The sequence below is a fragment of the Halichoerus grypus genome, chromosome 15, assembly GCF_964656455.1.
Source record: "Halichoerus grypus chromosome 15, mHalGry1.hap1.1, whole genome shotgun sequence".
NCBI lineage: Eukaryota > Metazoa > Chordata > Mammalia > Carnivora > Phocidae > Halichoerus > Halichoerus grypus.
Window position 1 is genome coordinate 44,832,401 of NC_135726.1, and position 23,247 is coordinate 44,855,647.

General features: G+C 47.1%; 1 protein-coding gene across 6 annotated transcripts in view; it reads left to right on the forward strand.

Annotated features, from left to right (window-relative positions):
• UPK1A (uroplakin 1A) overlaps positions 1-17,675 on the forward strand; it is a 30,971-nt gene extending 13,296 nt beyond the window's left edge. Inside the window, exons 2-9 of one of the 6 annotated variants that reach the window (XM_078063467.1) lie at positions 9,525-9,625; positions 9,923-10,011; positions 11,243-11,443; positions 13,920-13,994; positions 14,137-14,244; positions 15,495-15,674; positions 16,927-17,010; positions 17,094-17,675. In XM_078063467.1, the coding sequence (XP_077919593.1) occupies positions 9,525-9,625; positions 9,923-10,011; positions 11,243-11,443; positions 13,920-13,994; positions 14,137-14,244; positions 15,495-15,674; positions 16,927-17,010; positions 17,094-17,138 (883 nt within the window). In that variant the 3' untranslated portion in view covers positions 17,139-17,675. Of the gene's footprint in view, positions 1-9,524; positions 9,626-9,922; positions 10,012-10,102; positions 11,444-13,919; positions 13,995-14,136; positions 14,245-15,494 lie in introns of those variants that run through there. The other 5 variants (XM_036067909.2, XM_078063466.1, XM_078063465.1 and 2 more) reach the window with 5 other exon arrangements.
• The last annotated feature ends 5,572 nt before the right edge of the window (positions 17,676-23,247 follow it).

Below are 23,247 nucleotides of genomic sequence, written 5' to 3' on the forward strand. Positions count from 1 at the left end.
CTGAGAGGGCGCCTGGGTGGCTCAGTCGGTTAAGCGTCTGCCTTCGGCTCAGGTCATGATCCCAGGGTCCTGGGATCGAGCCCCGCATTGGGCTCCCTGCTCCGCCAGAAGCCTGCTTCTCCCTCTCCCACGGCCCCTGCTTCTGTTCCCTCTCTCGCTGTGTCTCTCTCTGTCAAATAAATAAATAAAATCTTTAAAAAATAAAAAGAACTGAGAATTGAAATCATGGTAGGTATCACTTTACACGGAATTACTCTGACAAAAGCTAGAAAGCTGGATAATGCCAAGTGCAAGTAGTGATGGAAGGGTACAGGAACCCTCACGAACTCAGTTGGAGTGTGGAAGGGACAAGCATTGTGGAAAGCAACCTGGCACATACATATTCATGACCCAGCAATTCTCCCTGGAAAGAGATCTTGAAATATCTGAGGGCCATGCATGTGGATGCTCTCACAACAGCACTATTTACAGTGGTGTTGGGGCGCAGAGGGGGTCGGAAGGAGCCTGAGGGTCTTCACTGGGGAGGAGACAGTAAATTGTGGAGGGGTCATATCAGGGGTGCCCCAAGCAACCATGAGAAGCTGCAGACTCAAATGTGTCCAGAGTAGTGGGTGGATCCTAAAATCTGTGCCAAGCGAGAAAAGAATGAACACAGTCATGGGTGTGTAAATCAGAAAATACTCATGTGGGGCACCTGGGTGGTGCAGTCAGTTAACCGGTTACCGTTCCAATCTTGGTTTCCTCTCAGGTTCTGATCTCAGGGTCATGAGGTCAAGCCCCACGTCTGCTTGAGATTCTCTCCTTCTTCCCCCCCACCCAAGAATAAATAAATAAATCTTAACAACAACAAAAAAGAAAATACATGCACAGAAAACAATGGTATCCATTTTACAAGAGCACACCCAACTAAAAAGATACATGTGGGTAGGAGACCTGGATTTCATCTGGTCCCAGGAATTCAGCTGGATAGGTATCAAACCATTCTGAACACCTACAAACTAAACAGGAGATCGAAGAATAGCAACAACTCTCTGAACAGAAAAGCGACCACTTTCTGGAAGACAAAATGACAAGACGGAAAAAATCACCTCAACAAAAAGAACAAGAGGCAGTACCGACTGCCAGGGACCTAATCAATATGGACATTAGTAAGATGTCGGAACTAGAGTTCAGAATGATGATTTTAAAGATACTAGCTGGGCTTGAAAAAAGCATGGAAGTTATTAGAGAAACCCTTTCTGGAGAAATAAAAGAACTAAAATCTAACCAAGTCAAAATAAAAAAGGCTATTAATGAGGTGCAATCCAAAATGGAGGCTCTAACTGCTAGGATAAATGAGGCAGAAGAGAGAATTAGTGATATAGAAGACCAAATGATGGAAAATAAAGAAGCTGAGAAAAAGAGAGATAAACAACTACTGGATCACGAGGGCAGAATTCGAGAGATAAGCGATACCATAAGACGAAACAACATTAGAATAATTGGGATCCCAGAAGAAGAAGAAAGAGAGAGGGGGGCAGAAGGTATATTGGAGCAAATTATAGCAAAGAACTTCCCTAAATTGGGGAAGGAAACAGGCATCAAAATCCAGGAGGCACAGAGAACCCCCCTCAAAATCAATAAAAATAGGTCAACACCCTGACATCTAATAGTAAAACTTACGAGTCTCGGAGACGAAGAGAAAATCCTGAAAGCAGCTCGGGAGAAGAGATCTGTAACCTACAATGGTAGAAACATTAGATTGGCAACAGACCTATCCACAGAGACCTGGCAGGCCAGAAAGGACTGGCATGATATATTCAGAGCACTAAATGAGAAAAATATGCAGCCAAGAATACTATATCCAGCTAGGCTGTCATTGAAAATAGGAGAGATAAAAAGATTCCAGGACAAACAAAAACTAAATAATTTGCAAACACAAAACCAGCCCTACAAGAAATATTGAAAGGGGTCCTCTAAGCAAAGAGAGAGGCTAAAAGCAACATAGACCAGGAAGGAACACAGACAATATACAGTAACAGTCACCTTACTGGCAATACAATGGCACTAAATTCATACCTTTCAATAGTTACCCTGAATGTAAATGGGCTAAATGCAAAAGACACAGGCTATCAGACTGGATAAAAAAACAAGACCCATCGATATGCTGTCTGCAAGAGACTCATTTTAGACCCAAAGACACCCCCAGATTGGAAGTGAGGGGGTGGAAAACCATTTACCATGCTAATGGACACCAAAAGAAAGCTGGGGTGGCAATTCTTATATCAGACAAATTAGATTTTAATCCAAAGACTGTAATAAGAGATGAGAAAGGACACTATATCCTACTTAAAGGGTCTATCCAACAAAAAGATCTAACAATTGTAAATATCTATGCCCCTAACATGGGAGCAGCCAATTATATAAGGCAATTAATAACAAAAGCGAAGAAACACATCGACAACAATACAATAATAGTGGGGGACTTTAACACCCCCCTCACTGAAATGGACAGATCATCTAAGCAAAAGATCAACAAGGAAATAAAGACTTCAAATGACACACTGGACCAAATGGACTTCACAGATATATTCAGAACATTCCATCCCAAAGCAACAGAATACACATTATTCTCTAGTGCCCATGGAACATTCTCCAGAATAGATCACATCCTAGGTCACAAATCAGGTCTCAACCGGTACCAAAAGATTGGGATCATTCCCTGCCTATTTTCAGACCACAATGCTTTGAAACTAGAACTCAATCACAAGAGGAAAGTCGGAAAGAACTCAAATACATGGAGGCTAAAGAGCAATCCTACTAAAGAATGAATGGGTCAACCAGGAAATTAAAGAATTTAAAAAATTCATGGAAACCAATGAAAATGAAAACACAACTGTTCAAAATCTTTGGGATGCAGCAAAGGCAGTCCTAAGAGGAAAGTATATAGCAATACAAGCCTTTCTCAAGAAACAAGAAGGGTCTCAAATACACAACCTAACCCTATACCTAAAGGAGCTGGAGAAAGAACAGTACATAAAGCCTAAACCCAGCAGGAGAAGAGAAATAATAATGATCAGAGCAGAAATCAATGAAATAGAAACCAAAAGAACAGTAGAACAGAACGAAACTAGGAGCTGGTTCTTTGAAAGAATTAACAAGATTGATAAACCCCTGGCCAGACTTATCAAAAAGAAAAGAGAAAGGACCCAAATAAATAAAATCATGAATGAAAGAGGAGAGATCACAACCAACACCAAAGAAATACAAACAATTATAAGAACATATTATGAGCAACTCTATGCCAGCAAATTAGATAATCTGGAAGAAATGGATGCATTCCTAGAGATGTATCAACTACCAAAACTGAACCAGGAAGAAATAGAAAACCTTAACAGACCTATAACCACGAAGGAAATTGAAGCAGTCATCAAAAATCTCCCAACAAACAAAAGCCCAGGGCCAGATGGCTTCCCAGGGGAATTCTACAACATTTAAAAAAGAATTAATACCTATTCTTCTGAAACTGTTCCAAAAAACAGAAATGGAAGGAAAACTTCCTAACTCATTTTATGAGGCCACCATTACCTTGATCCCCAAGCCAGACAAAGACCCCACCAAAAAGGAGAATTACAGACCAATATCCTTGATGAACATGGATGCAAAAATTCTCACCAAAATACTAGCCAATAGGATCCAACAGTACATTAAAAGGATTATTCACCACAACCAAGTGGGATTTATCCCTAGGCTGCAAGGTTGGTTCAACATCCGCAAATCAATCAATGTGATACAATACATTAATCAAAGAAAGAACCAGAGCCATATGATCCTCTCAATAGATGGAGAAAAAGCATTTGACAAAGTACAGCATCCTTTCTTGATCAAAACTCTTCAGAGTATAGGGATAGAGGGTACATACCTCAGTATCATAAAAGCCATCTATGAAAAACCCACAGCGAATATCATTTTCAATGGGGAAAAACTGAGAGCTTTCCCTCTAAGGTCAGGAACACAGCAGGGATGTCCACTATCACCACTGCTATTCAACATAGTATTAGAAGTCCTAGCCACAGCAATCAGACACCAAAAAGAAATAAAAGGCATCCAAATTGGCAAAGAAGGAGTCAAACTCTCATTCTTTTCAGATGATATGATACTTTATGTGGAAAACCTAAAAGACTCCACCTCAAAACTGCTAGAACTTATACAGGAATTCAGTAAAGTGGCAGAATATAAAATCAATGCACAGAAATCAGTAGCATTCCTATACACCAACAACAAGACAGAAGAAAGAGAAATTAAGGAGTCCATCCCATTTACAATTGCACCCAAAACCATAAGATACCTAGGAATAGATCTAACCAAAGAGGCAAAGAATCTGTACTCAGAAAACTATAAAATACTCATGAAAGAAATTGAGGAAGACACAAAGAAATGGAAAAACGTTCCATGTTCATGGATTGGAAGAACAAATATTGTGAAGACATCAATGCTACCTAGAGCAATCTACACATTCAGTGCAATCCCTATCAAAATACCATCCACTTTTTTCAAAGAAATGGAATGAATAATCCTAAAATTTGTATGGACCCAGAAAAGACCCCGAATAGCCAGAGGAATGTTGAAAAAGAAAAGCAAAGCTGGTGGCATCACAATTCTGGACTTCAAGCTCTATTACAAAGCTGTCATCATCAAGACAGTATGGTACTGGCACAAAAACAAACACATAGATCAATGGAACAGAATAGAGAGCCCAGAAATGGACCCTCAACTCTATGGTCAACTAATCTTCGACAAAGCAGGAAAGAATGTCCAATGGAAAAAAGACAGTCTCTTCAACAAATGGTGTTGGGAAAATTGGACAGCCACTTGCAGAAGAATGAAACTGGACCATTTCCTTACACCACACACAAAAATAGACTCAAAATGGTTGAAAGACCTAAATGAGGGACAGGAGTCCATCAAAATCCTAAAGGAGAACACAGGCAGCAACCTCTTCGACCTCAGCTGCAGCAACCTCTTCCTAGAAACATTGCCAAAGGCAAGGGAAGCAAGGGCAAAAATGAATTATTGGGACTTCATCAAGATAAAAAGCTTTTGCACAGCAAAAGAAACAGTCAACAAAACCAAAAGACAACCGACAGAATGGGAGAAGATATTTGCAAATGACATATCAGATAAAGGGCTAGTATCCAAAATCTATAAAGAACTTCTTAAACTCAACACCCATAGAACAAATGATTCAATCAAGAAATGGGCAGAAGACGTGAACGGACATTTTTCCAAAGAAGACATCCAAATGGCCAACAGACACATGAAAAAGTGCTCAACATCGCTTGGCATCAGGGAAATTCAAATCAAAACCTCAATGAGATATCACCTCACACCAGTCAGAATGGCTAAAATTAACAAGTCAGGAAACGACAGATGTTGGTGGGGATGCAGAGAAAGGGGAAACCTCCTACACTGTTGGTGGGAATGCAAGCTGGTGCAGCCACTCTGGAAAACAGTATGGAGGTTCCTTAAAAAGTTGAAAATAGAGCTACCATACGATCCAGCAATTGCACTACTGGGTATTTACCCCAAAGATACAAATGTAGGGATCCGAAGGGGTACATGCACCCCGATGTTTATAGCAGCAATGTCCACAATAGCCAAACTGGAAAGAGCCAAGATGCCCATCGACAGATGAATGGATAAAGAAGACGTGGTATATATATACAATGGAATATTATGCAGCCATGAAAAGGAATGAAATCTTGCCATTTGCAACGACGTGGATGGAACTGGAGGGTATTATGCTGAGTGAAATAAGTCAGAGAAAGACATGTATCATATGACCTCACTGATATGAGGAATTCTTAATCTTAGGAAACAAACTGAGGATTGCTGGAGTGGTGAGGGGTGGGAGGGATGGGGTGGCTGGGTGATAGGCATTGGGGAGGGTATGTGCTATGGTGAGCTCTGTGAATTGTGTAAGACTGTTGACTCACAGACCTGTACCTCTGAAACAAATAATACATTATATGTTAAAAAAAGAAGAAAAAGAAGAAGATAGCAGGAGGGGAAGAATGAAGGGGGGGAAATCGGAGGAGGAGACGAACCATGAGAGACTATGGACTCTGAAAAACAATCTGATAGTTCTAGAGGGGAGGGGGGTGGGGGGATGGGTTAGCCTGGTGATGGGTATTAAAGAGGGCACGTTCTGCATGGAGCACTGGGTGTTATACGCAAACAATGAATCATGGAACACTACATCAAAAACTAATGATGTAGGAGCGCCTGGGTGGCTCAGTCGTTAATCGTCTGCCTTTGGCTCTGGTCACTATCCCAGGGTCCTGGGATCGAGCCCCGCATCAGGTTCCCCGCTCCGCGGGAAGCCTGCTTCTCCCTCTCCCACTCCCCCTGCTTGTGTTCCCTCTCTCGCTGTGTCTCTCTATCAAATAAATAAATAAAATCTTTAACAACAACGACAAAAACTAATGATGTAATGTATGATGATTAACACAACATAATAAAAAAAAAGATACATGTGGACATATTAGAGTGTTTACCAGTAGAGGGCACCAAAAGTGATTGAGATATGGGGATATAAGGGAATAAGTTAAATTTAAAACAAGAGATATCTTGTGGGGAATAATGATCTGAGGGTATGGAATTAACTCAACCGGTGACACCTGGGATCTGAAGAAGAAAGTGCAAAGGTTGTGGAGGATGATGAGACCCAAATGTAGTAATGAAGTTGTCTCTGGTCTTGTCTTGAAAATAAATACAATGAAAATATATTATTCAATTCCACTCACACACTGAGGCCTGCCGAGACCTGCTCTAAGCAAGGTGAGAGAGGTGTTTAGGACACAGCATCAGACCACTGAGCCTTTCTCAATGGCACCATCGAGATTAGAGGATTAGAACTAGATCATTTTCCCATTAGATATCAGTTACGTAGGTTCATACCATTTCAAGTCCATAAACAGCCTAAAATCAGCTCTTGTGCACCCTTTGGAAAACACCCCTTTTGACACATCAAATATGTCTCTTTGAAAAGGTTTTACCCTCTTTAGAACACATTGTAATTAAGAATATATACATATTCACAGAGAAATGCACTTACCGTGACTGTACAACTAGACAAATTTTCACAATCTGAGCAGCCCATGTAACCAGTGTCCAAACCAGGAAAGAGAAATCCCCTCCCTGTCCCTTCTAGTCACAATGCCCCCAAGGGTAACCACTGCCCTGACTTTTATCCCCCTAGATTGGTTTTGCCTGTTTTCAAACTTCATATCTAGAATCATACATTTACAGTCTTTTGAATGTGGCTTTTTTCATTTAATGTAATGCTTTTGTTTTGTTTTTTTAATTCATCCCTGTAGTTGCAAGTACCAATAGTTCATTGCCTTTTATTGCTGAATAGTATCCCTTGTATGCATGTACCATAATGTACTTACCCATTCTACTGGGAAGGAGCATTTGGGTGGTTTCCAGCTTGGGACTAATATGAATACATTCAGAGCATTTGGTAGACAGAAATGGGGGGATTCCCAGGGACAAATGACTGGATCACAGGATAATCGTGGATAGGCAAGAGTCCTCTTTAGGAGATCTTGGCATTGTGACTTTTAAAAAAAAATTTTTTTAGAGAGAGAGAGCACACACAGGTGGGTGGGGGGCTCGATCCCACGACCCCAAGATCATGACCTGAGACAAAATCAAAAGTCGGACACCTAACTGACTGAGCCACCCAGGCACCCCAGCATTGTGATTTTTTAAAGGAAGTAATTAGCACTTCAACATGTATTGTTTGAAGACTGGCTTATATAATGAGAAGAAAGAATCGTGAAAATTAATGTTTGATATCACACTAGAACAGGGTACCTGGGTGGCTCAGTCGGTTAATCGTCTGCCTTCGGCTCAGGTCATGATCTCAGGGTGCTGGGATCGAGCCCCGCATCAGGCACCCTGCTCAGCGGGAAGCCTGCTTCTCCCTCTCCCTCAGCGCTCTCCCTCTCTCTCTCTGTCTCTCTCAAATAAGTAAAATCTATTTAAAAAATTTTTTAAAAAGGCTTTGACATCACACTAGAACAAAATGGACCCCTTTTATGACTGGTGACAGTAATGCCCCATTGATGATAACTTTTTGCTTTTACCAGGCATTTTACACTTGATCTTGCCAAAAGGCTGAGACATTTTATATAACTTCCAACTACTAACAGTTACCAACTATTTGAAAATAAAAGTATTTCATATTGTTAGCATGGCCCTATTTTTACCAAGTTATTTTAGCTAAAGCTCATAAAATGTACTTGACAGGTCATGTACGTTATTATTTAAATTTTCTTATTACTCCTTAATATAAATGTAAATCAACAGAGAAAAACTATCTTAAATGTAAAGTGGATTGGCTAAAAAACAAATTACTCATTTTAATTTTAATCGGAACACATCTCATGTGTTTTATTATCAAGCCATTGTCTTAACACTGAAATTTTAAGTTCCATTTGTTTGCCCATTTCACATGCACCAAGGGAGCTACAGCTCAGAGAGAAAACACAGTCAGTGCCTTGGTTCTTGAGAAGTTCTGGGGAAGGACCGGGTGCCCCAAGCCATTTTCATCTGAGGAACCAGCCTTGTGACACTAGGGGGCACCATCGGAGGAAAAGTGGGCCCCCGGGAGCGTTGCTGGTGCCGCCTGGCCTCTTGCTGTACACCAAGCCAGAGGACATCCTTTGCACATATCCCTGCGCTCAGTTCCCACTGCTACTGGGGCGAGTCGTCCGATGATACCCATTCTACAGATGGGCAAACGCACATACCAAGTTACGCAGCCCAGAGGAGGCAGAACTGGGATTTCAACCTCGGTCTCTTTGATTCTGCAGCCTGAAGACATTTCCACCTATGGCTCCTCACTGTGGCCCTGCTTTGTCTGTGTGCATGGGTGGGGGGGTACTTTTCTCCCACCAAGCCCATTCCGTGTGCCCTCTCTCTTTTTCTAGCACACTCTTCATCCCCCCCTTATACACTCATCTGGAACTCCCCTCACCCACCCATCTCAAGCCACTGTCTCCCCTCAGCCTATGGCCCATATAATCAGCCTTCTGAGCTGCCCTCCCTCCTGCCCCTTCATCTCCTCCCCACCTCCTTGTCTTGGTCCAGCTCTGACCTAGCCTGCTGGGGTCCCTGTCTGGACCTCCCCCTGGGCTCCCAGCCTGAGATGTGGAGCCGCCAGCACAGGACGCAGTTCTGGGATTCAGGATTCACATGTGGATCCAACTTGGATCTCTCCCCTGCTCCCAGGAAGGCCCACGTCCAAAGGAGAGAGATCAAGTGGTACACTCACCCTCCCAACCCCAGCCTCCTCCTCCACCACCACGGCAGCCTGGGAGCCGGAAGCCTTGGGCATATCACCCTGCTCATGCAGCCAGACATTAGCACAATCTTGAATTTCAGGTCTATAAATCACTGGGGTTGGGGGGGTTGGTGCTCATAAAACTCTTCTTCCATGCTGGTCGGCCTGCTTGACCTCTTGTCTCCTCCTCCAGACACCCTTCCCCCTTCCTGGAGACTGGCCTAAGGAGGGACCTGGGCATATATAGGGAGCCACCGTGGGAAGGGCTGGCCACAGAGTCTTCGGAAAGAGAAGGTGAGGAGGGGCTTCAGGGGGTCTGGATGAGCAGGGGAAACTGGGAAGCTCTGAGGTGCAGGGAGCCCAGCACTGAGCTCTGGCCAGTGACTGCCCTGCCTGAGCCTTGGTTCCCTCTTCTGTAAGATGGCCCACCATCAGGGTTGTGGGAGGATTTGTTCAGTACCAGTCTGGGCCCAGCAGAGAGCTGGGAGCATCCGCTGGCAGCTGGGGTGTGGAGGGAGGGTGGTCGGCCTGGCTGGGGCTGCCCTCCCATCCTGGCCTCTGCCAGGCCTCATTCCTGCTCACGTGTCCCAGGCAGGACCATGGCATCCGCAGCAACAGAGGCGGAGAAGGGGTCTCCGGTTGTGGTGGGCCTGCTGGTGGTGGGCAACATCATTATTCTGGTGAGACCTCCCCCGGTGCTGGGAGCCCAGTGGGTGGGTGGGGAGGAGGGGACAGCCCAGGCCTGGGGGTGGGGACGAGGGCCCAGGACTCCCATAGTGATGAATACTAACCATAGTATTTCATTAATAGTTAATTTTTTAAAATATGATACCTGTACATGGCTCTGGAGCCAGACAGCCTGGGTTCAAACCCCAACGCTGCCTCTTTCTACTGTGGGACCTGGGGCCAGCAACGTAACCTCTCTGGGCCTCGGTTTTCTCATCTGTAGGTGGAGAAAAAATAGGAATGCCGAGAGGATGAGTTATTGGATTCATGGGCTCAGACCAGAGTCTGGCACGTGTGGTTACTGCCTGTATTGGCCTTAACAGGAATAGTGCCCTGCAGCGGGTAACAAGGATCATCACACAGAAAGCTGTTACTAGGACTAATGTGGGGCGCGCACACATTACGTGCCCTATGAGGGTTAGCTTGATTGGGGTCAAAGGTATCCACTGAGAAGCCTTCCCCTCTCCCTGCTCCCCATCTCTCATCCCTATAGGTACCTAGATTTTTAGTTTCTCCAACATTTCTTTAAGCACATACAAATAGGAACATATATACCTATTTTCTTCCCTTTTTGTCCCAAATGTAGCTCATTCTGCATCCTGTTCTGTGCTTCCCTGTTTCTCCCGCTCCCATAGTCTGGAGGCCACTCCATGTGAGTCCTCAGAGAGCCTCCCCGCCCTTTTCCACCCCTGCAGAGCACTGCCTCATGCAGCATGGTGGTGCCTTTGACACGGAGGTGCGGAGAATGACCTTGTGGGTTTGTGATTTTCCTGCATGGGTAGGATTGATTTCTGCAAGCAGCATCGCTGGATCAAAGCATTTGTAGTTGCTCTGGCCCTGGCCAGACTCCTCTGCTCGGGAATAACAACACTGTTTGAGGGAAGGCAGGGTGACCGAGGGAGCGTCTCCTCTGTTCCAGTCATGCGCTCTGGGCTTCTCATGTGGCATCTCCTGGTATCCTTGAAGTGTCGGGCAGCTGGGCCGTGGGTGGGGGCAGGGATCGAGCTGGGCAGCCCTTCCCTTCTGGCCTCTGCCCAGCCCCGTCCCTGCTCATGGAAGGTGACGTCCTTGTCCCTCGGACGTGCCCACCTTACAGAGGGCGGCGGAGGCTCGGAGGGGAACTTGCTCAGGGAGAGTCCCGCGGCCCCGGCTGCTGTGCCCTCTCTAACCTGCTGCCCTGCCCAGCTGTCGGGCCTGGCCCTGTTTGCCGAGACGGTGTGGGTGACAGCCGACCAGTACCGCGTGTACCCGCTGATGGGCGTCTCCGGCAAGGATGATGTCTTCGCCGGCGCCTGGATCGCCATCTTCTGCGGCTTCTCCCTCTTCGTGGTGGCCAGCTTTGGGGTGGGCGCAGCACTGTGCCGCCGCCGGTCCATGATCCTCACGGTGAGGCCCCAGGGGGAGGGCATGGGGCCGGGCGGGCACAGAGATGTCACCGCAGAGTCCCTGCAAGCACGGCCGGCACAGCTGCGAGTGTGCGTCCAGCGTGCGCCACACTCGGGCCTCGTGGCAGTCACTCTATTTCATCTTCCCATAAACCAGTGAGGCAGGCTCAGCTGTTACCCTCAATCTACAGAGAAAACTGGGGCACAGAGAGGAAGGGAAGGGCGCTCTGCCCCGGAGGACGGCTCTTGAGTGGCAGGACTGAGACGCGAACCTCAGCTAGTTGGTCCCCAGAGTCTGTGCACATGAGCTCTGTCAAAACAACAACAACAACAACAACAATAATAATAGCACAGCTGCCATTTCAGGAGTGCTCATCACATTCTAAATGCTTTACATGCATGGGTGCATTTACTCTCACAGCCCACCCGGAGATACCGTCATCATGGTGAGCCCATTTGACAGAGTTGAAACAGGCTCAGCGAAGTGAAGTCACTTACCTGGGGTTGCACAGCGAGTGGGTGACGGAGTCAGGATTTAAACCTGAGCAGTTCAGCTTGAGCCTTGCTCTTCATTTCTTTTTCTTTTTTAAGATTTTATTTATTTATTTGACAGAGAGAGAGTTAGTAAGAGCAGGAACACAAGCAGGGGGAGTGGGAGAGGGAGAAGCAGACTCCCCCTGAGCAGGGAGCCCGACGGGGGCTCGATCCCAGGACCCCGGGACCATGACCCGAGCCGAAGGCAGACGCCTAACGGCTGAGCCACCCAGGCACCCCCTTGCTCTTCATTTCTGCCAGTGATAACCACCACAGCAAGAACCCACACTTCCCAAGGACCGCTCATGTGCCTGGCACTAGGCTAAGCAGTTCAGAAAATGAACTCTCTCAATGTCCCCAGCAGCTCTCTGGAATTAGTGCTTCTCTGCCCATTTACCAGACAGGAAAACTGGGTCTCAAAGAAGCCAACAGCCCAGGTGATAGGGAAGGCAGGAGTTCTGATCCCGGTCCCCCAACGTAGAGCCAACATTGTGCGTCCTCCACAGTTGAGGGCCTCTTAGATACCCGGGAGCAGCTGCTTATTCAATCAACAAATGTTGATGGAGCAAGAACCATGGGCCAAATCCTGCGCTAGGCACTGGGGCTATCTAGAGAGAAAACAGAAAAGCCCTTGCCCTAAGGCGAGGATACCCCCAATGGGGGCGACAGTGGACAGTGAGGAGGGAAGGGAGATCTGGAGCTGGGGAAGTGGGAGGGGAGGCCTGCAGCCAGAGAAAGGGAAGGCCTGGGGGAGGTGAGGGAGTGTGCCTTGTGTCTGCAGGAAGAGCATTCCTGGGGGAGGGAACAGCAAGAGGGAGCCAGGAGTCCAGTGTGGCTGGAGCCAAGAGGGGGTGGGGATGAGGGAGAGGCAATGAGGGTGGAGGGAAGGGGGATACCATGGGCGGTGGGCATGGAGGATGAGGGCAGGAAAGGGAAGGTGGGCCTATCTGTCAAGTCTTGCCAGCCTTGGTAAGGACTTTGGCTTTACTGTGAGTAAGATGGAGCCTTGGGAAGGGTCTTTTCCTTCTCTTTTGCTTTCTTTCCTGCATGTAATTCTCTGACGTAACAGTTTAACCAAAGCCCTAAAAGCTCAGACAACTAGTTAAAAAAAAAAAAAAAGGTTTGTGTCTGTGTCTGTCTCCCCTATTAGTTTGTCATTAACTAAGACACAGAATTAAAAAAAAATTATTACGGGAAATTTCAAACATAGAGTGGAGTGAATGGCATGAACCCTGCGTACCCGTCACCTGGTTTCAACAATATCGACCACAGCACAGCCTGGCCAACTTGGTCCCCTCGGCTCCACCCTCTGCCTACCCACATTGTTCTTTCTGGGGTGTTTGAAGTGCATTCCAGACACCCAATCATTTACCTATAGACACTTGAGTGCACATTTCTCTGAGTGATAAGGACGTTGTTGGGAGCAGTGGGGCGTGTTGCGCTCCATCATCTTATCTTTTGGCGGAGGTGTTGGCGTATCCACATTCCACCCCCTGTTGCTTTAAGGGAGAGGGTGAGCGGCGAGGAAAGAGCTTTTTTGTTGTTTTTATGCATAACAACCATGCCACCGTTAAGCCCTACAAAACTCACCCAAGTTCCTTCCTGTCTATGTTGCAGTACCTAGTCTGTGTTCGAATGTCTCTGGTTGTCTCAAGAATGTCTTTTTTTTTGTCCTATAGTAGTTGTTTATTTTACTGCGTCCAGACCAGTAGTAATCTCAGGCAATACTTTACATATTTTGTTGATTTCATTTTTTCCCTAACATTTTGTTATAAAACAATTTCAAACATACAGAAAAGGTGAAAGACTTGAGCAGGGAACACGTGTACACCCACCACATAGATGCTCCCGTTTACGTTGTCCTACACTTCCTTGAGGGGGTGTGACCCCGCGGGCTTCGCCCTGACTGGGCGGCCCCTGTCTCTCCCTCCATCTCTCCCCAGTACCTGGTGCTCATGCTCATCGTCTACATCTTTGAGTGCGCCTCCTGCATCACGTCCTACACTCATCGCGACTATGTGAGCTGGGCAGAGGCCAGGGGAGGGGCATGACTTGGGGCAAGAGTGGCAAGGGTCTGGGTCTGAGTCTGGGGATGGAGTGGAGGTCGACCTCCCCTCCCCCACGGCCCCACTGGACCCTGTTCTTCCTGGACCTCCGCAGATGGTGTCCAACCCATCCCTGATTGCCAAGCAGATGCTGACCTTCTACAGTGCAGACACAGACCAGGGCCAGGAACTGACTCGCCTCTGGGACCGTGTCATGATTGAGGTAGACAACGGGGCGGGGGGATGAGGAGATGAGGTGGTGAGGGGGTAGGGAGGGCTGGAGGACCTGGGGCTCTGACCACAGAAGTAGATAGGGGCCTCCCATTATGCCCACTGTAGATGATACCCACTCCTGTGGTTCTTCTGGGGGGTGGGGCTGGTCATGGCCATTTTCCAGATGAGTAGACAGGCCCAGAAAACGGAAAAGGGAACATCACTTGCCCAGTGTCACATGGTTGGTAAGCTGGGATCAAAGTCTGACAGCCTGGATCCAGAGACCCTGCTCTTAACCATTACAGATACCTTCTTAATCATAATAATGAACATTTAATGAGCACTAACATTTGTTTAGTATTGTTGGAAGCACTTTTAAAGCTTATTTAATCCTTACAACCACCCCATAAGGGAGATCAGCTTTTTAGCCATCAAGAAACCAAGGTAAGAGTTTGAGTGGCTTACATAAGGTCACACAGCTGGTAGGTCACAGAACCAGAAGGATTCAAACCCAGGCCACCAGCTTCCAGAAGCCACATTATTATTATTATTTTTTTTAAGATTCACTTATTTATTTGAGTGAAAGAGAGAGAGAACATGCACGTGCGCAGGGGGTGGGGAAGGGCAGAGGGAGAGGGAGAGAGAGTCTCAAGCAGACTCCATGCCAAGTGTGGAGCCCAACATGGGGCCCGACCCCACGACCCCGAGATCACGACCCATCATGACCGGAGCAGAAACCAAGAGTCAGACGCCCAACTTACTGCACCACCCCGGCGCCCCAGAAGCCACATTCTTAATTAAACCCAACGTGATATGGCAGAAGAGAAGAATATTGAGGACCCAAGGGGAAGTGAGGTCCCAATTGGTTTCAAGTCATACCACTAGCCAGGATTGGAACTCATATGTGAAGGAGCCGATGTTTTCATCATTCAGGGCCACTAATTGTACACCCACAGGGGCCAGAAAAAAGCCAGAAATCCTTTTTTTGGCATCATTTACCTCAGATTTTGTTGACAGCTAATTCAAAAGAATTTTAAAATGAGTCACAAGTGTGGGTTTGACTCAAACCCCCCATCAGCCTCTTGGTGCTGGGACAAATATCTTCTGCTCCTTGTTCACACACACAGACACTGCCCGCCCCCCACTTCGAGGCCCAGGACATGGGAAGTCGGCCCCTTCCTCACTCTGGGACCTCAGGCGAGTGGCTGTCCTCTCTGAGCCAGAGCCTGCCTGATCCCCGCCCCCGCCCCTTCTCTCCAGCAAGAGTGCTGTGGCACATCCGGGCCCATGGACTGGGTGAACTTCACATCAGCCTTCCGGGCAGCCACCCCGGAGGTGGTGTTCCCCTGGCCCCCACTGTGCTGTCGGCGGACGGGCAACTTCATCCCCCTCAGTGCAGAAGGCTGCCGCCTGGGCCACACAGACTACCTGTTCACCAAGGTGTGTCCCCTCCCTGCCGCTCCCCTGTCTGTGCATCGGTCCGGCCCCCCTGGTCCTTCTATCTCGTCCTGCCTCCCACTTTCTTCTCCTCCTCCCCTCTCTGGCTTCTTTCTTTCTCTCCCATCTCTCCGGCTCTCTCAACTCTCTTGCCACTTGTCCCTGCTCCCTCCGCAAGTCAGTGGGAGGCCCAGGGTCTGAGCTGGCACCTGCCACTTTTCTCAGGTCGTCTGGGAAGAAGAGCAACAGGAATCACAGCAGTAACGCCACAACCTTAGTAACCACGTGCATTGAGCCCTTACGTTGTGCCCGGCATTCTTCTAAGGGCTTTAAGTCTTTGTCTTATTTAATTCCCACCACGGCCTGTGAGGTGCAGTATTATTAATGAGCCCATTTTAAGGATGATGAAACTGAGTTCACTGTCTAGTGAGCGATGGAGCTGGGACTGGATTTCAGGAGCTTTAACCAGTGAGCGCAGAGGCAGAGAGAGAAACCAGAGGAGGTTAGACTAGGAGGAGAACCAGTTCCAACAGTCCCTCTGGCTGCTTTCGGCTGCCTAGGGGCCCTTCAGCCACACGTCTTAGATCAGGTGTCACGGAGAGGGGACCTGCGCCGACCACGACGGCTCTCAGAGCCCGCCGGCCATTTCTGAAGCCCAGCTCCGCGCAGAGTGCGCGCATGCGTCATTTCGTGGGCTCCCACGACCACTTTCAGAGGCCAGCGCTGTCAAGGTTGTCACCTCACAGATGGGCAAACTGAGGCTCAGAGAGGCCCTAACAGCTAACACATGGCGGAGATGGCCCCCAGCTCAGTCCTGCCTGACTCCAGGACGCGCACCCTCAACCTTAGTTCGTGGGTGCTTCCAAGTCGAGGCAGGGGTCTACCTGAAGGTGACTCTGTTGTGAGGCTCAGGCCCCACTTGGCCTCCTTCCTAAATGGGGACGTATCAAAACTGCACCGCTCCTAAAGGCAGATTTCAAACCCTTGGAACTTGTGGGCAGCACGGAAAGCCAGCTCTGCACAAAATTGCCCTCAGACTGTCATAGCCACCGCCAGGGTAGTACCTACTTGCGTGGGGCCTGGGTTCAACATCACACCCCTGGCTCCCCAAAAACCATTCTGGGAGGTAGACACCGCCACAGTCCCCATTGCATGGCTGAGGGGAAGGAAGTGACCTTCCAAAGGGCACGCAGTGACTCTCCCTCAGTGCTAGCCCTACTGGGCGTTTCCTCAAACCCCCTTCCCCCCCCCCCAGGGCTGCTTCGAGCACATCGGCCATGCCATCGACAGCTACACGTGGGGTATCTCGTGGTTTGGGTTTGCCATCCTGATGTGGACGGTGAGAGGCGGGAAGCCTATGGGCGAGGGGGGGATGTGGGTGTGGGGCTGGAGCGCCCCTCACCTGACTGCCTCCTCATCCAGCTCCCTGTGATGCTGATAGCCATGTATTTCTACACCACGTTGTGAGGAACAAGGAGGGAAGGCCACGTGCACGCCTCGGCCTCCTCCTCCTTCTCCCGTTCCTGTTTCCTCCGGCTGAGGTCTGGATGGCTGCCTCACCTCTCCCCTTCCCACCTCCCTCAACCTTCCCTCCTTCCTCTCTTTTACCTCTTCCTTCTCTCTTTTACCAACTTTCTGAGCCCTGCTGAGACTTGGGGGTGCCCTGAAACCCTTGGACATGTGTACAGGGACCCTTAGCCCTTGACCTCATTTCACTCTGCTGATTCCTGGCGCATCTTTCAGTGTCAACTTAAAGTCCTCTCCTCAGGGGACCCTTCCCGGATCCCACTACCCGAATCACCAATGCCTCTGTTGTAGCTCCCCGAGCACCTCCTTCATGGCAGGTGCTGCCATTTTTGCTAAGTAGTTTGTGATTGTTTATTCTCTGGTTGACGGAGATTGCCATGAGGGGAGGGACAAACTCTGTCATGGTCACTTTATTGTCCCCAGCATCACCCAGCAGAGGGAGGAGCATCGATATTCAATAAATACTGGTTGAATGAATTAATTTGTTTTCTTCTGGGGCAAAGGCAAATGAACAAGAATGGAAGTGGCAGAAACCCAACTGGCACTGACTGAAACATAACACGGAAATTCTTGGCTCATGTAACTGAGTCAACATTGCTGGCTTCAGGCACGTCTAGATCCAGGAGTTCAATCTAAGTTTCCAGGAAACCTGCTTCATTCTCAGGCAGGATTCCCCTGGCAACACCAGACTTACATCTTGATAGCTAAGCCACGGAGCAGCAAGAGAGGCCTCTCTCCCAACAGCTTGAGCCAAGGTCGAGGATTCAATCTCACTATCTTTAGTTTAGAGTCTAGGCCCATCCTTTGGTTGGGGAAAGGAGGGTACCTGAATTATTACCGCTGCTAAGGATGGTGTTGGGAAGTGGGGGTGATTCATCAAAGGAAAATTAGAGTACAGGGCTGTTGGCCTGGTACAGGTGGCAGATAACCTCCTCCTAGGGGCTGTAGCTTCCAGCAAGTTCTCTAATGGATGCATGACAGCAAACACTCTAGGAATCTCATCCTCACTGTTGTCCTCACTCAAGCAGGCCAACCTCTGTCCATTTTATAGCAATTAGGCCCTGCCAAGAGGGCCTGGCTTCCTTCCCCACCAAATGACGTTTCTCAGGGTCCCCATTTACTCCACTGGTCTGCAGATGGTCTGCAAAAGCTGAATTTAGATTTCAGCTTTTTTTTTTTAATTTTTTTTTTTAAGATTTATTTATTTATTTGACAGAGAGAGACACAGCGAGAGAGGGAACACAAGCAAGGGGAGTGTGAGAGGAAGAAGCAGGCTTCCCGCGGAGCAGGGAGCCGGATGTGGGGCTCGATCCCAGAACCTGGGATCATGACCCGAGCTGAAGGCAGACGCTTAACAACTGAGCCACCCAGGCGCCAGATTTCAGCTTTTTAAAAATATACTTTTGTTTATTTTTTTAAAGATTTTATTTATTTATTTGAGAGAGACAGACAGACAGAGATAGAGAGAGCACGAGTGGGGACGAGAGGGAGAAGCAGGCTCCCCGCTGAGCAGGGAGCCCGACGTAGGGCTCCATCCCAAGACCCTGGGATCATGACCTGAGCCAAAGGCAGACACTTAACCAACTGAGTCACCCAGGGGCCCCTTAAAATATACTTTTAAAAGTCTGTAATGGTCAAAGAGGTTTTTTGTTAGTGTGAAGAATTGGAAACATCCCTCAGCAGGGAGTGGGTTGTACAGCTCATGTTCTATCCTTGGCCTGGATTCCCTGTGGCTGTTGAAGAAGAAGATAGAACTATGTGAGCCAATACAAAAAGATGTCATAATGGTATAAATAATTGAAAAGTATATATAAAGATATTCATTACAGGGACCCAAATGAGCCTCTGTAGGGGACCAGTTAAGTTAGCTATGCTATGTCTGTGGTCTAAAATACCACACAGTAGTAAAAAGTACTGTTCTAACATGCAGAAATCTCCCAAGAGATGCAGAGTAGAAAAACTTGCAAACCACATGCAGTCCTTTTATTCCTGTAGATACATTTTCAGGGCTGGTCTTTTCTTTTTAAAGAAATGGGCCAATGTTTTTAGAATAATGTTTTTAAAAATGGGGAAAAAATGGAAATGGGAAAAAAAAAGAATACTTTTAAAAAAAACCCAAAATCATTCATAACCCTTCTGCTTAAAGATTATAAAAATTTAGAAATGGAGGGCGCCTGGGTGGCTCAGTTGGTTAAGCAACTGCCTTCGGCTCAGGTCATGATCCCGGAGTCCTGGGATCGAGTCCCATGTCGGGCTCCCGGCTCAGCGGGGAGCCTGCTTCTCCTTCTGACCCTTTCCCCTCTCATGCTGTTTCTCTGTCTCTCTCTCTTTCTCCCAAATAAATAAATAAATAAAATCTTTAAAAAAAAAATTTAGAAATGGAAGCATCCCATATTTCACTCCCCACACCACACCTCACCAAATCTGGTCCAACCCCCCCCCCCAGAATAATTAACACATGATGAATGTCCTTTTTGGCTTTTCAAAAGTTTATATTGACACATCTATAGATATTTACATAAGTACGCACACATGTTTAATAGAATCATGCTTTAAAATACTGCTTTGTAACTTGCTTTCTTCACTTAACTATATGCTATGGTCACTTTTCATGTCAGTATTTATGAATTCACCTCTGTTTTTTTGTTTTTGTTTTTGTTTTTTACTGTTGTAATGCATTCTAGAGTATAGATGCGTCATAGATCTTTTTTTTTTTTTTTTTTAAGATTTATCTATTTGACAGAGAGAGACACAGCGAGAGAGGGAACACAAGCAGGGGGAGTGGGAGAGGGAGAAGCAGGCTTCCTGTGGAGCAGGGAGCCCGATGCGGGACTTGACCCCAGGACCCCGGGATCATGACCCGAGGTGAAGGCAGACGCTTAACCGACTGAGCCACCCAGGCACTCCACGTCATAGATCATCTTGATCTGTTGTTAAGTAAGCAAGGCAAGGAGCAGAACGGGATACATAACTGATCTCATTTTTATAAAAATCATATATATATATATATTCCCCATGAAGGACTCCATACGTATCTTTTTAATGTTTGAAAAACTTTGTATAAAGATTATCTATTATTTTTCAAAAACAAGAAAAGTGGTTTCTAAAGTACTGAACAACAGGGGCGCCTGGGTGGCTCAGTTGGTTAAGCGACTGCCTTCGGCTCAGGTCATGATCCTGGAGTCCCTGGATCGAGTCCTGCATCGGGCTCCCTGCTCGACAGGGAGTCTGCTTCTCCCTCTGACCCTCCCCCCTCTCATGTGCTCTCTGTCTCAAATAAATAAATAAAATCTTTAAAAAATAAAAATAAAAAAAAATAAAGTACTGAACAACATATAGTTCACTCTGCAAGCCAGAATTTTAAAACATCATGTAGATGTGATACACACCATTATTTATTTATTTTTATTCTTTAAAAGATTTTATTTATTTATTTATTTATTTATTTGAGAGGGAGAGAGGGAGAGAGCACGAGTGAGCAGGGGGAGGAGCAGAGGGAGAGGGACAAGCAGACTTGTGCTGAGCAAAGAGCCCGACTCGGGGCTTGATCCCACCACCCTGAGATCATGACTTGAGCCGAAATCAGGAGTCGGACACCTTAACGGACTGCACCAGCCAGGCGCCCCTACACACCATATTTTAACACACAAGAGCTGCTCCCCGTTAACTGACTTAACTGGCTTTCCTGCAGGCTCTGGAATGAAAATCTCCCTGATCCTGTGCACGTATTTGACTGCCTTGTAAACGTGTCAAGGAAAGGGGGGATTCTGGCCTAATCTGCTTTTATTTTTTTTATTTTTTTTAAAGATTTTATTTATTTATTTGAGAGAGAGAATGAGAGAGAGAGAGCATGAGATGGGGGAGGGTCAGAGGGAGAAGCAGACTCCCTGCTGAGCAGGGAGCCCGACGTGGGACTCGATCCCGGGAGTCCAGGATCATGACCTGAGCCAAAGGCAGTAGCTTAACCAACTGAGCCACCCAGGCGCCCCTGGCCTAATCTTTTACATTCAGGTGTGTCCTCATGAGCAAGCTCACAGTGACCTCGTCTGTGACTCAGAGTCTCTGAAGGAGGCAAAGAGGCCTCACCAGCTTCTCACAAGCCCCACTACTCTCTCTGAGCCTTAGTGTGCCCCTCTGTGAAATGGGGATTCTAACAGTCCCCACCTCGGGGCATAGGACCCCATTCATTCTAAGAGCTCAAAAACTAACAGAACTTTTTATTGTGAATCAGGAATTTTCTCAATTCTGTGTAATCAGAATCAAGTGCAGAAATACCATCCGCTGAGGCTGCGTGAGTTCCGATTGCAAATGTCTGGGCTCCACCACACCTAATGCACAGAGGCTGACTCCCCAAGGTGACTCCCAGACTTGTACTTTAAACAGTAAAGTCACACCTGAATATGCTTCGTGCTTTTGCTGAGGGATGTTCAACCCAAGGGCTCAGCGTACATTAGAGTTAATGATACTTTTTATCTGAGGGTCTTTAAAGAGTGTTTGTGGAATTAATGGAGATTGGTATTCATAAAATCAGGTTTTCCCTTAAAAATCACAGTGCAAAAGAGTATTTGTCATGGGAAAATACTTGGGAAATTACTCAATGCAAAAAGATAACAAAAGAGCGTGCTAAGTATGATTGCTTTTCTTTTTTTTCAGATTTTATTTATTTATTTGACAGAGAGAGTGAGAGAGCACAAGCAGGGGGAGGGGCAGAGGGAGAGGGAGAGGGAGAAGCAGACTCTCCACTGAGCAGGGAGCCCGATGTGGGGCTCGAACCCAGGAACCTGGGATCATGACCCGAGCCAAAGGCAGACGCTTAACAGACTGAGCCACCCAAGTGCCCCTATGATTACTTTTCTGATAAAAATATAAATATGTGCACATTAGCATTAAAATTGTAAAACAAAGTCCCCCAAGGTTGTCACTGGTTATGAAGGAAGAGGAGATATGTGCAGGGGATTTTTATTTCATTCCTTGGGCATTTTGGTATTTTCCGAATTTTCTATGATGATTATTGCTGTCCTCCCAAGCCAATAAATAAATGTTAATCAAAATGTCACTGTGGGATGTGAGATGTGCACTGAGGAAAGAATGATCCCGCTAAACATTTTCAAATTTTCCCTGAGTAGTGAAAACAGATCGGGCCTTGCCAAATGCTGGGGCCTGGGGCTTGAGCTGGCCTCTGGGAGGGCAGGGCGGCTGGCTGCCACCTCTGGCCCAGATCTGTCACTGCCTTCCTTGGCTCCATCTGGTCACATACACGCAGAATGTGGCTCACTCAGCCGGACTGGCAGCACTGTGGCCTGGTCAAGGCAGACCTCACCTAGCAGAACAGGTATGTCTGCCCCCACCCCTCCGCTCAGATGCCTGCTCCTGTAGGTGAGAGGGAAACAGAGAGATGAGGGCCAGGTGAGCTCTCAGGACCATTCAAGGGAGAGGTAGCCATTTGATGGCTCTTCCTACCACATCTCTACATGACCACATCTGTCCATGGCTTGATCCAGCCTCTAACCCTCCATGGCTCCGCAGTGCCCTCAGGACAACATCCAGCACCTCTGCCTAGCACTGAGGGGCCCTTATGGCCTGTCTCCTTGCCACCTGCCCAGGCTTATCTCCCTCTCCTGCCCCACTGGGTCAGTCTCTCTTTGACCCATCTAAGATTATAGAATGGAAAGAATAAACTGTACTAGCAATCAAGCGGACACACACCTCTGACTACAACCACTGTTGTTTATACTCCTTACATGAGGGCAGGTTGCCTTAGTCACTAAAATGTAACACTCTCACCCCATCGACCTCCTGATTGTCCCTCTGGGAACCTATTCTGCAAATGCACTAACAAGTGTGTGCAAAGACCTATGTACACAAATAACTAAAAATCCATACCTGGGAAACAGCCTAAATCATGTCAGAAGAGAAGGAGTTATATAATTCATTTGCACACCATGGAATACTATGCAGCTAGGTTTAAAGGGAGCCACATTTACATTTGCTGAAATGAAACCATTTCCAAGATACATTGTTCACTGAGAAAAATGCAAGGCTCAAAACT